At 65.1% G+C, this 12,858-nt stretch overlaps 1 protein-coding gene across 2 annotated transcripts; it reads left to right on the forward strand.

Annotated features, from left to right (window-relative positions):
- Nucleotides 1–4,750: 4,750 nt before the first annotated feature.
- BIRC7 (baculoviral IAP repeat containing 7) lies at nt 4,751–9,965 on the forward strand. Of its 2 annotated transcripts, none has more exons than XM_069495815.1 (8): nt 4,751–5,303; nt 5,693–6,626; nt 7,864–7,963; nt 8,204–8,285; nt 8,355–8,400; nt 8,889–8,960; nt 9,112–9,361; nt 9,754–9,965. In XM_069495815.1, the coding sequence occupies exons 2-7, from the start codon at nt 5,873–5,875 to the stop codon at nt 9,354–9,356; spliced, it is 1,299 nt and encodes a 432-aa protein (XP_069351916.1). In that variant the 5' UTR covers nt 4,751–5,303; nt 5,693–5,872; the 3' UTR covers nt 9,357–9,361; nt 9,754–9,965. The 2 variants fall into 2 exon arrangements, with proteins under 2 accessions (XP_069351916.1, XP_069351917.1); XM_069495816.1 differs by having other exon boundaries at nt 9,163–9,361.
- The last annotated feature ends 2,893 nt before the right edge of the window (nt 9,966–12,858 follow it).

A 12,858-nucleotide genomic window follows, 5' to 3' on the forward strand; every position in this document is an offset into this window, starting at 1 on the left:
TCCAAAAACAAACGGTGTGTGTCCAGCAGGGTAGCAGACACGTGGGATCGTAGTGACTGCGGAGTTCCTGAGGAACAGGGCTCAGCACAGAATGAGACGGGGCTCTCTGCACAAGGTTGCAGCCAGGAAGGGGCTGTGTGTCCCTGAACAAAGGCCAGAAGTCCCCCTGCCGGGCTGAGAGTCCTACCACTGCCTCTGAGATGAGGCTGGGACACTCTGGCAGGGGCGGTGTACCTGCCCCCAAGGGTGGAGAACGGCTGAGCAGCTGTGCCTGCGGGCAAGGGGGTGTCTGGGAGGTCAGAGGGGACACTCGGCCCTCTCAGCCCCTGCCCCTTCTCCCCCCAGCTCACTCCTCTCCGGCAGGATGGTGCCCACTGGAGTTTGGAGCTGCAGAGCCAGTTACGGGTCCTTTGACCTCCACCCCCAGCCTCCTTCCCTCCTCTGTTGTGTGAGGTAACGCCTCCCCCTCTGGAAGGACGGGTGTGGGGACGACAGTGTGCGTGCAGCACTGCACACCAGGCCCGTCCCACAAACGCTCCACCCACAAACGCCCAAGCAGTCACAGAGGCCACGTTGGTCCTGCGGGAAGTGGCCCCTCAAAGCTTAGGTGACTTCTGGGACAGAGCCCTGAGTGTGGCCTAAAACGATGGAAATTTGTTCTCTCCCGGTTCTGAGATCAGCGTCACTGGGCTGGAATCCAGGCGTGGGCTCCTCCCAGGGCCCCTCGGGGAGGACCCTTCCTGCCTCCTCCAGCGTGAGGTGGTGGCCGGCCTTTCTTGGCCTCCCATCCCCGCCTTCCTCTGCTCACGCCTTTTCCTCTTTGCCTCTGTGTCTCTTCTGATGAGGACACCCAACACTGGACTTAGGGCTCGCCCAGGCAAGGATAACCTCATCTTGATGTAATGATGCTTGCAAAGACCCTATTTCCGAATAAGGTCACATTCTCAGGTACTGGGTGGATGTGAATTTGGGGGGCCACTTTCCAGCCCACTACTGGGCTCACTGGTGGGGTCTCTACAGTAATGCCAATAAGATTTTTGAGGGGAAGAGTCCTGGGTGGAGTGGGTCCTACTCACAAAAGTGAACAGTATGAGCCCTGAGGAGGTGCCGTCACACCAGCCTGGTGGGATCCAGTAGCCACCACCCAGGCCTACCCCAGGCTGCCACCCTGCCAGCCCTAAAATCTGGGGGGCTCCGTGCTCATCCTGACAGGCAGGGAGAGTGAGAGCTGCCCAGGGCAGGGGCAGTGAGGTCCAGGTGGGCAGGGGACAGGAGGACCCCAGCTATGGCACTCATAGGAGAGGCTGAGAGCCCCAGGGGAAGCCTTTACCTTGGCCAGGCCTGAAGACCCAGGAAGGGGTCCCAGGAGACCAGGGCCCAGCTGCCTGCAACCACAGGAGCCACATCTGCACCCTCTGCCCAGCTGCTGCAGCACAGCGACACTGACCACCTAGCTCAGTGCTTCTGGACAGTGCTGGAACCGGCCCTGGGGTCTGTGCTGGGACCAACAGGCCCTGCTGCTGCCCTGCCTGCCTGGCCCCTGCACTGCTGCAGCCCGCGGGAGCAGCCGGCATGGGAGTGGGCCACGGGTCCCGCACTTCAGAGCCTTTCTGTAATTGAAGCGTATTCATGGCAGGTGGGGTGCATTGCCACCTCAACGCCAGATGTGCGTGTGGGGACCTTTGTTCGCCTGGACTCTGGACGTTCGTGAGGGACTCTGCACCCAAAGTCCTAGCCCCACGTCCATGCCCCAGCCTGGGCTGGAGCTCCTGACCCGGGAAAGGGAGGTCACCCGGCACCCAGGTGTCGGGGCCAGCTGTTTCTCCCTCACAAGGAACAGGCAGCAACTCATGTCGTGGGCAGAAATGTGTCAGAGGCCTTGTGGCAACTTCTCCAGGTGGCCCAGGGGTCTTGAGACCACGGCTGTCGGCCATTTCCAAGCTGTGCCCTAACAATAGACAAGAGCTCCCCGGATCTGGGCCGTCTGCCTTCAGACAGGCGAGTTGCTCAGGGAACCCGTTATATGCCCAAGCGCCCCCTGCCCGCTGCACCCCCTCCTCACTGTGCCCCTCCCTGCTGCACCCCTGCTTATTACACCGCCTGCCCACTGCACCCCTTCTCATGGCACCTCTCCCAGCTGAGCCCCCCACTGTACCCCTTCCCCACTGAGCCCCCTCCCCACTGCACCCCTGCTCGCTGTGCCCCCTCCCCTCTGCCCCTAGTGCACCCCCTCCCTGCTGCACCCCCAGGTGGTATGGGATTTTCTAAATGTTACCAGCGTTAAAAAGGTTTGATTTTTAAATTTATTTCAAAGTTATGCAGGCCTACGATGAAAAAGCTGTTCGTACTCAGGGTACAAGTTGGGAAGCAGAAATCATCACCAGTCCCCCTCCCGCAGGGATTCCGGACACCCGACTGCCCCTGAAAGCAGGGGTCCGTCTGTCCTGCACTCTGGCCACTCACACGCTGCCCTTGTATCTCACCATGGGGAAGCTGGCCCTTGGGGGTCCACAGCAGTGTGGACAGTCAGTGCCCACCGTCCTCCCCCCCAGCCCTCTCCAGGGACTGTGAGTTCGGCCTCACCGCACTGAGCATCCTGGCCCTGACACCCACGCACACCTGTTCGAGGGCACCTGGAGGGAGGCTCCTACAGGCAGAAGCATCAGGTCAAAGGGTACTCTGGTCATTTTGTAGATGTTGCCGGATCATCCCCAAGGGGGCTGTACCACAATCTCCAGCCAGGAGACCTTTATCTAAGGTGGAGTGCGGGGTCCAAAGGCCGTGGGCCATGGCTGAAGCAAACCCTCCTGAGTGCTGGACACAGCCTGCCCAGCAGCTGGCCTCGGGGCCCGGCAACAAAGACCCCGTCCACAAGGGTGCAGTGAGCACCTACTATGTGTGAGCAGGCGCTGGGGTCCGAGGTGGTCCTGCTCTGCAGGGCTCCCAGGGAGGGACACTCAGCCCTGCAGGGGCTGTGACTCGGCTCGGCCTGGTGAGTACTGTTCGCCAAGAACCAGGCAGCCATAGGGACAGAAGCCAGCTGCTGCCCCTGCATCCCAGGTGGGAGGAGGATGGAGGGGAAATGGCACCATGGCTCAGCGCCCCTGCCAGGATGGGGAGGAGGCTGTCCCTGAGCCGAAACTCAGAGGGAGCAGGCACTCGCCCGCTGAGGACACGGGCAGGGTACTCCAGGAGCACCCTGGGAGGTGGGCACAGTGGCACCGGCCCACCCACTAGAAGGTCAGCTCCCTGCAGCAGGGGCCACCCCTGTGTCCACTGCTGGGTGCGGGTGCTGGGCAGACAGCTTGGTATGTGGAAGGTGCACTATCTGTGTTGTGTCTGGAGGGCCAATGAGGGGTTTGGAAGTGGCTCTGGAGGGCTGGAGCAGCTGAGCTTCCAAGGAGCTAAAGAAAGTGCCCATGCCATGTAGCTAACTGGAGCTGCTCCCTGACCTTTAACCTACTCCTGACCCCTGGCACCTGCCCCGCTGAAGCTTTGCCCCTTGCACAACTTCTGAGAGGGACCAGCAGCCCAGTGTGGACGGTACACCCACCCGCCGGCCCAGGGCTGCCGGTCTACAGCCCTCAGCTCCCTGCAGGCAGCCAAGTGGGGCTGTCTCAACTCCAGGGACATCTGCCACCACGGTGAGTAAGGACAGGCATGGGGCCAGCGTCTCCCGGGGGTCTGCTCCAAAGCTGCGGCCTCGCCCACTGACGCAGCCCCAGGGATTGTGGGGACCACATGGCTCTTGAAGCACTGCCCCCCACCAGGTGGCTCGACCCCCAGCGACCCAGCGATGCAGGCTGCTGCCAGAGGCACCTGCAGTTCTGCTGGGGGGGCGGGGGGAGGCCTCACTGGCAACCGCAGGGCCACTCTCAGCCAGGCGGTCCCGGCAGGGCAAGGTGAACACTCAGAGTCCTTGTTCAAGTGGCAGGAGCACAGCTCTGCGCCCTTCCTTCCCGCCACCGCCTCTCTCTGCACCTGTCCGCTGCACCTCCCTCCCGTGTTTTTATTTGCTGTTTGAGGTCACGCTCCCCGGGCGGCGGGAAGGCAGACCCTCACAGACACCTGACACCCCCTGCACCTGCCGTTCCCTCGGCTGGACACGCTCAGCTCCTCCTCCTCCTCTCTGCAGCCTCCCATGGCTCCGTGCAATCTCGTGCTCACCACGGGCACGCTTGGGACACCAGGTCACGGCTCCTGTGCCCACCGCGCGGCTCCAAAGCTGCTGTGTTCACGCCTGCGCTGTCTCCTTCAGTCCAGCAGAGGGAGCTCTGAGCCAGGAGTTAGGAGACGAGGGCCTTGCTGTCCCCAGCCCCACCGCTGGCCTGGATTTCCCCAGCTGAGGGGCAGCTGGGAAGGGAGTGCCAGGCGCTCACCCCACGGGTGTGGTGGGCCGTCACCTGCCGGGCCCTCTATAACGCCTGGGCAGCGCCGTCCAGCACGGGGGGCACCAGCCACATGTAGCTATTGAGCACGTGAAATTGAGGAACTGCATTTTCAATTTTGTTTAATTTTAATTAAATTCAACAGACACACGTGGCCGGTGGCTAACGTGCTGGACATCCAAGCTCAGACCCCAGGCAGGGACGCTGAAGCCTGGTCCTCCGTATCCCGCGGGCTCCAACCAACACACGTGTCCAGCCCCACAGACCAGAGGACCCCGAGTCCCCTGGGGCAGGTTGGTGACCTGCTTGTTCAACAGGCCTCCAGGGGGGGCCTTTCTTCTCGGGTGGGGCCAGCACCTCCCTGTGTGCCTGACACTCAGTGAGGTTTGCGCCCCTCCAACTCCACCCTGTGGCGCTGGGGTGTGCGGAGTCAGATCTGCCCCGAAGCCTGCTTCTGCTTCCCTCTCCAGAGTCCTCCCTGTGGCCGAGAGCACCCTGATCCAGCCCTTCCTGAAGCCAGACCCAGCAATCTCCTGGATTCCCCCGGCTGGACTCTGGGGCAGAGACGGGACCTCTCCTTTTTCCAGGTAGCAGAGCTGGCAGTGGCTCTGGGCTCTGCAGGACTGTGGGAACAGGGCCGTGCCGCCCACCCTGCCCATCCGGAGGTGCCTTCGGTTGCACCTGGCCCCAGGCAGCCTCTCAGCCTGGCTGCACAGGGCTCAGGGGCAGGGGAGGGGGCAGGCAGGAGCCAGGCTCAGTCGCACTGAACAGGCTTCAGGGAGAAGTCAGTCTCCCCACCCAGGCCCGGGCCAGGCACGTCCAGAAAGTCAGTCGGACTAACAGACCCCACCAAAGGTGCGGCCCAGACAGCTGCACTCAGGAACAGTGACCGTCCTGACTGAGTCCCACGGCCAGGTGAGTGTCCAGACCAGCGCAACCCAGCAGATGAGGACTCCCCATCCCACACGCCCCTGCTGGCCTCTTACGACTCTGCCGGTGGCTCTCCCTGCTCAGGTCCAGCCAGGAGCCAACACCCCCATGGGCTCAGCCTGGAGCAATGATACATGCCCAGGTGTTTGCCCTGTGGCGGGACATCTGGGAGTCCCTGGGCTCTGAGAGGCCCCAGCAGGGGTGTCCAGGGCAGTGACCCACAGGAACATGCCCAGTCCCTCCTGGTGCTTACGGGGGTGACCCCCAACAAGCACTTACACCCCTCAGTTCTAGGGTCTGCTCTGGAGAGCAGACAGTGGGGAGGGGACAGAGGAACGTCATCACCAGCTGCCCTCCCTCCTCTCCCCTTCCAGGCACACCCTCGGCCTCCTCCCAGACCACGCGCTGACCACACAGACACGCCTCCTGCCCCTCGTGCTGGAGGCTACAGGCTTTGTCAGCTTGGGCTGGCCACCACCTTGGTCCCCAAAAGGGCCCTGCAAGGGGGTGCTTCCCCCCCACAACTGTGCTTGTCCATCCTGACTTGGGCAGCAATGATCTGCCATCAGACACCACCCTTGCCCCCACCCCCAGATCCCGGGGAGGACGCCTGGGGAGGGCTTCGTGCCAGCTCCATCCCCCTTGTTCTGAGACACTGCCCACCCCGTGGGGGAGCAGGACCTGCGGCCCCCACCACTGCCCTTGCTGCGGCCCCCGCCGGGCCCCGTGACCTGCTCTGGCTGCAGAGCACATGTGACCCGGCTCGGCCCCTTCCAGAAAGCAGCGGCCGCTGGACACTCCCCCACCCGGGGCATCTGGTGGCAGATTGTGCCTGTCCTCACTGTACTCGGGAGGGCCCAGGGTTCAGGAGCCAGAGCCGGGCCGGCTGGACGTGTTCCAGGACTGGCCATCCAGGGCCGATCTCTGCCTCAGACCTAGTCAGAGCTGGTGTTGCCTCCATGGGGCCTGAAGACAGGGCCAAGGGCTTGTGCTGCGGCCCAGAGCCGAGCCGCTGGGCAGCCGGTGACAGCCCCACGCAGGAAAACTGTAGACCCCACTGTCTGTGTGGCCATGACCCGGGCCGCGGCCCCTGGAGAGCCCGGGACCATGTGGACGGGCAGATCCTGGGCCAGCTGCACCCCCTGGCCGAGGAGGAAGAGGCGGAGGGGGCCAGGGCCCCCTTGCCGGAGGGGCCTGCCTTCCCGGGCATGGGCTCTGAGGAGGTGCGGCTGGCCTCCTTCTACGACTGGCCACCGACCACTGGCGTATGGCCCGAGACACTGGCCGCTGCTGGCTTCTTCTACACGGGTGAGTCCTGGGCACTGTTCTGGGGCCTTCTCCGTAGAGCCCATCCCCCCAGCAGGGAGAGTCTGGCCGAGGAGGGATGGGAGGTCCTGCAGCCCTGTGTGGGCCCCGTCCTGGGGCCTGCCCCTCCTGGAGTCTCTGCTGCCCACACTGGGACGGAACCATGGCACACGGGGGAGGGGCTTGCACTGGCCACGTCCCGGGGGTGTCAGCTGCGAGGCCTGCCTCAGTGGCCCTGACGGTGCCCCAGTTGGCCAGGGGTCCCCCGAGCCCTCCGTGATGGAGCACACGGGGCCAACACTGCCCGGGGCTCTCCCCTTCACCTATACCTGTGTCCACAGGGCTGACAGAAGTTAGGGGACAGCGACAGGTGACCCAAAAGTCCTGACCATGCAGCCCGTGGGCAGTTTCTCTAGGCTCTGCCGGCGGCAGCATCTGGCCTGGACACAGTCCTCCAGCGCCTGTTCTAGCCGTGGCTTGGGCCTGCCCCTCGCCTCACAGCTGGGGGGCCCGTGCGGTCAGGCCTGAGGGACAGGCGGGGCCCCCTGGGGGCTTTGTAGGTGCTGGCACAGTGGCAGTCATCGTCACCAATGGGCTCGGGGGGCAGTGCTCACCTTCCAGACACTGTCCGGGAAAGAGACCAGACCCACACCGGCAGCCGGGGACCTGTGGCTGCACGGGCGGGAGCCACCTCGTGGAGGGGCAGCCCCAGCTCCCCGCTCCCCCAGGGAGGGCTCCGAGGAAGGTGTCGGCTTTGCTGGCAGCCGCCCCAGCCGGGATCTCTGCACCCAACAACTCAGCGTGTGAGGGGGTGGGGCCGCCAGGAGAGGGGTCAGAGGCGTGAGCCCCTGAAGCCAGGCCCCACACTGGACTGGCATGTGAGGACAGCCCCCTCCCACGAGTCCTGGGGAGGCATGACCTGGGGAGGGGCCCTTCGGTCCCCTGAAGCTCCGGGGCCACAGGCGTTCCAGGCCCTAGGGGCCTGCCCCCACCCAGTGGCTTTGTGGACAATGGGAATGCCAGCTCAATCCTTTCTGGAACATTCTGGGTACGTCCTGGCAAGTGCCCCGACATTGTCCTCATTCCACCTTTGACACCAGTGGTAGGCATGAAACCACTCGCCCAGCCACTCAGCAAGACCCCCCAGGGAACCCCCCAGCTCTCACAGCCTTGCAGGGGCCACACTAGGGGCTGGGGGGCCGTGGGGCTGGCCGGAGCCAGCATCTCTGCTGCACCGCAGGCCAGCAGGACAAGGTGAGGTGCTTCTTCTGCTACGGAGGTCTGCAGAGCTGGAAGCAAGGGGACGACCCCTGGACCGAGCACGCCAAGTGGTTCCCCAGGTAACAGCCACGGGGGGCCCCCAGGTCTGCACCCCGGGGCCTCCTTGTCCCCGTGGTCCCGGGGCACCGGGGGAGACCCCTTCTGGATGGTGCTCCTGGGCTGCTTCCCGATGCTCCGCAGGGCTGTCTGCAAAGTTGGTGGGGGGGAGGGGGCAGGACCCCCTACGGGCCTGGAGCTGACTTGGGGGCTCCGACAGCCCCAACCCGCTCTCTGTGGGGCTCTGAACCCACTGTCCTCAGGTGTCCATTCCTGCTCCAGTCAAAGGGAAGAGACTTTGTGCACAGCGCCCGGGAGGCTCGTCCCCGGCTACGGGGCTCCTGGGTGAGTCTCTCCTCTCCTGAGGGCTCCGGGGGCTGGGGAGGGCCTCCGCTCACTCGAGCCTCCTTCCAGGACTCCTGGGAAGAACCGGAAGACCCCGCCCTCACCATCCCCCCAGGTGAGAGCCACGATGGAAGCCTCGCTGTTTCCCGGCACCTGCAGCCTGTGCCGTGGGTAGCTGAGGCCGACACCGGGTGGGCGTGAGGCTGCTGTCTGGGTTTGCCTCACGGGGGCTGCGCCACACACCAGCAGGGGCCAGAGGGGCTCCCACCCCAACGCTGCCCACCTCCCATCCTGCCCCTCTCCTGGCCCCCCCTCTGGGCACATCTCTCCTCACCTCGCTGCCCCCAGCAGTGCCCGGCACACAGCGTCCGTGGCCACTGCCCAAGCAGCTGGACAGGCAGAGTGCCCTGGCCAAGGGGCAGCTCCTTAGTGGCCCCTCCAGGAAGCCTCTGGCCTGTGTGCTGTGGGAGGTGTGGGAAGGAAGGTGTCCGGCAGCAAGGGCACCCCTGAGTCACCCTGCACCTCCCTTGGTCGGAACTGGCCCTCACCAGCCCTGGTCCTGTCTCTGGGCTGGGCCTCAGGTCTATTCCTAACTGCCCACAGCTCCTGTCCACGGGCAGCCTGAGCAGCTCACGCCCAGAAGAGAGGCCCAGACTGAAGGTGCCCGGGAGCCAGGTGCAGGCCTGAGATCCTCCGGGGGCAGGGCCTGGGTAGGGGGGGCAGCTGGCACCTGTGGGGGCTGGGCAATGCCACAGCCCACCTCTCCCCACCGGCCCATATTGGGGGGGCCAGGCCTGGGGACGCTTCATGGGTCTGTCCATCTCAGAGGAACCAGCGGAGCCCAGGCCAGGGGTGCGCTGGGCTCCCGAGCCGCGAGGAGCCGGGGCCGTGGAGGAGCAGCTGCGGCAGCTGCAGCAGGAGAGGACCTGCAAGGTGTGTCTGGACCGGGCCGTGTCTGTGGTCTTCGTGCCGTGTGGCCACCTGGCCTGTGCGGAGTGTGCCCCCAGCCTGCAGCTGTGTCCCATCTGCCGGGCCCCCGTCCACAGCCGCGTGCGCACCTTCCTGTCCTAGGACAGGTGAGTGCCCCACACCCCTCAGCCGTGCACATCGAGTGACACTTGCCACTCCTCTGCCTCGATTGCCCTCGGTGGTCCAGTGGGGATAACGGCCCTGTCTGGCCAGGTGCCAGGGTGGCAGCCGGGCCAGGGTGAGGGGAGATGGCCTTGGACACGTGTGGGGAAACACAGGAGGGGCACAGGCAGGAGACCCTGGGCCTGGATCTCACCCGGGAGCCCAGGCCTGGGAAACGCATGGATGGGGAACCTCAACTGTCGGCAACGTGGGTGGGACGCCCCTGCACTCCCCGTGGCCTCTCAAAGGACTGTGACTGGCCCCAGGGGGACAAAGTCAGGGCAGTGGACAAACCCCCGGGGAGTGGTGCTCACCCTCCCTCCTCCTGTCCCTCCAGGTGCTGCCGCCAGACCCAGATGGGCCGCTGGGGGCCCCCGTTCCTCTCTCAGCCCGTGCAGACCACGAGACTCTGCTGAGGACAGAGGAGCTGGCGTCTAGCCCTGACCCGCCCGATTCCCAGACTGCAGCCCAGGGCGGAGAAGGAAGCCCCTGCTTGGCGAAGGGGATGGTCTCACTGCACCTAGTTGGATGCTTCTGAATATAAATAAAGTGGGGGCTCCCCTGGATGGTTCTCAGTGGCCTGTCCCACAGCGCGGCCGCCTCCCTGGACCCCAACAGGTCACAGGTTGCAGGTCACAGCCCCTCCTCCCCAGCCCACTGCTGAGGACACCCCCTTTCCAGCTCCCTTCCCGTTCTTATCTTCTCTGTGTCTTAAGGACTTTGGGGATGGACTAGCCCTACCCCCCCTGAAGCTCTGGCCTGTCCCTTCATGGATCTGCTCCACTGTCCCTGGGGCTCCTCTCAGAGCGTTGGCCCAAGGTCCCCCTTCCACCGTCACGGAAGCACCTGCCCTTCGTGGTGGGTGGGGACTGCAGCGCCCACCTGCGCTTATTTCCAGGCCCAGAGCATGGAAGGGGCCGGAGGACCCCGGGGCTCCATCAGCCGGGGCTCCCAGGGCAGCGTGGGGGCTTTGCCTGGGTGGGACTCCTGCGGGGTCTCGGCGCCCACATCGAGTTCCTGGGGGCACACCTTTCCCACTCCCCAGTAGCAGCGTGTACAGCCGGCCCAGGGCAGGGTGCTGGAGGGAGGGGCTCCTGGACCAGCCCAGCCTGGCTGCTGGGGCGATGGACGTGTGGTTTCTGAGTCTTTTTTTTTTTTTCGGAAAAAGGAAATGACAAACTCAAAGTCTCAGCCAGCCAGCCCCTGCCCTCTGCCCTGCTGGTGTCCAAGGCCTTGAACCCCGGGCGGGTGCTGTGGGGTCTGGGGGCTCCAGAGCTGAGGGCCGTGTCCCAGGCCACGGTGGTCTGATGGGCGCTTGGGCTGGAGGTTGCAGGCGTGGGTCCAGCGGCTTCCTCACTCACGCTGGCCTGTGGGGCAAGGCAGGGGTCAGAGAGCGCTGGGAATGGCAGCTGGGCTGGGGACGGGGGCTTGGGTGGCCAGTGAGGGCTGCGTCCAACCAATCCAAGAAGGGGAGGGGCGGGCCAGGCTCTGGAAAGCTCCAGCCAGGCCTCCTTCCTGCCCCAGCAGGGCAGGTCTTGCCCCTGGAACGGGGGTGGGGGGGTGAGGGGGGCTGGGAGTAGCTGCGGAGCTGTCCAGGTCCCCAGCTGGGGGTGCTGCTGAGCCCAGACACATGCCTGGGCCCCTGGGGGGGCCTGTGTGAGCTGCCCCCTCCCCAGCTCATAGGACACACACACCCGGCTACCAAGGAGATGACGGTGACTATGTTAAGTGCCCCGTGCTCCCCGGGACACGCAGCTGCCCCACGCGCAGCCCCGGGAAGAGCCACACTGTCTAGGTCGGAATTCCAGACATCCAGGCTTGGGGATGGGGCCGGCATTCCTCAGGTGTCTGGTGGCTTCTGGGAAAACAGGGCAGGAAGTGCCACTGGAGCCCCACCCTGGCCATCTCTCCCGCCACAGTGGACTCACCGCCAGGACGCAGCGCGGCCGGTACTGGATGGTGCCGCAGAGCCCCAGGACGACGGCCTTGACATGCACGGAGTTGGCCAGGACGGGCGCCCACTGGTGGCCCAGGAAGTCGAACACCTGCCTCTCCAGGGCGCTGGCCTAGGAGCAGGGGGCCCCCCCGTGAGCAGCGGCCCTCGGTGAGGCCCCAGTCCCCCAACAGGCCAGTCTGAGGTCCCAGAGACCCAGCGGGACTGGCTACTCCACCTGCCCCTGTGCGTCTGCTGGGGGTGGAGGCTGGTGGGCCACACTCCTGCCTGACAAGCGCCGTGACCACCGAGCAGCTCCGCATGGCCAGGTGCTGGGCTCCCCAGCAAGCACCAGACAGGCCTTGGAGAGCAAGCCCCCCGCCTCTGTCCTCAGCCTCTGTCCTCAGCTTCCTCGTCTGGAGAAGGGGACAACAGACAAGCGGCTGTTTCAACTCAGGGCTGCAGGGCCAGACGGCAGAGCATCCGCCCAGAGAAAGCCGCTCCGACGCACAGGCAGCCGAGGAGGGACAGAAGGACGCAAGGCCCCAGGGTGCTAAACGCTGAGGTCCCCAGGTAGGTGGGGGAGCCAGTCGTGCCCCCCAGCTGTGTGGACACAGGCCCTCCATGCGGGGTGCACAGAGGGGAGGAAGGACATCCAAGGAATTTAGAGTCAGCACTTTGTATTTAGAGGAAACCAACAGACTCCGAGCACAGCCAAGACTCCAACAGCAAACATTCACTCATTCACTGGGTCATCACTGGGCTCCACCCCGTGTGGACCAACAAGAGAAGATCGGGGACCCCGCCCCTCCCTGCACTCCAGGCCAGGAGGCCCTTGGGGGAAGGGCAGCAGTGGCAAAGGGACCCCGGTTCCCGGATCACAGCACTCAGCTGACAGTCCCGGGCTCAGGGCAACACCGGAGTGTGGGCTGGGGCTGGGGGTGCCTGGAGAGGCCCCACTGAGCCCTGGGCCCAGGAGGGCTCTGGAAGGTGCTAGTATCCTCTCCGTGGCGGGGCCACCACTTGCCCCTCCCCAAGACCAGATGGGCTGAAACCAAGAGCAGGGCCGAGCTGGGAGGGCAGATGGGGTTCGGGTTCAGGTTCGGGGGGGCCCCCCTGCCCCTTGACTGAGGACTGAAAGGGCAGGTGGGCTTTTGTGGGTTTGCCCCGAGGCCACAGGTACCCCAGCCAGCCCACCTGCTCCAGCCTGTGTCTGTGACCACGCAGGACTCCTGACCAGCCCAGGGAACAGCTGCGGGGACACCCTAACCCTGAGGACCACCCACTGCCCCTCCACACTGCCACAGCACTGAGTGAGCCTCCCAGGAAAGCTCGGGCAGCCCCTTTCTTCCTCCAGGTAGGATATGGCACCTCCCTTGGCCCTCCCCGGCTCAGCCAGCCAGCAGGGCCCTACACAGAGGCCCAGGACAGCAAACCCGCACCACCTGGCTGGCGCAGGGTCCTGCTACTTAGAACGCTGGAACAGCCCCTTCTCCCTCCCTGGGCCCA

This window comes from Eulemur rufifrons, chromosome 20, assembly GCF_041146395.1.
Source record: "Eulemur rufifrons isolate Redbay chromosome 20, OSU_ERuf_1, whole genome shotgun sequence".
NCBI classification, from domain to species: domain Eukaryota; kingdom Metazoa; phylum Chordata; class Mammalia; order Primates; family Lemuridae; genus Eulemur; species Eulemur rufifrons.

Bases quoted from the DNA above. Each gene is read 5' to 3' on its own strand.
- BIRC7 (XM_069495815.1), top strand. From the start codon at position 5,873: ATGATCTGCCATCAGACACCACCCTTGCCCCCACCCCCAGATCCCGGG. The intron at 8,286-8,354 runs GTGAGTCTCTCC...GCCTCCTTCCAG, and splicing joins CCCGGCTACGGGGCTCCTGG to GACTCCTGGGAAGAACCGGA. The intron at 8,961-9,111 runs GTGCAGGCCTGA...TGTCCATCTCAG, and splicing joins TGAAGGTGCCCGGGAGCCAG to AGGAACCAGCGGAGCCCAGG.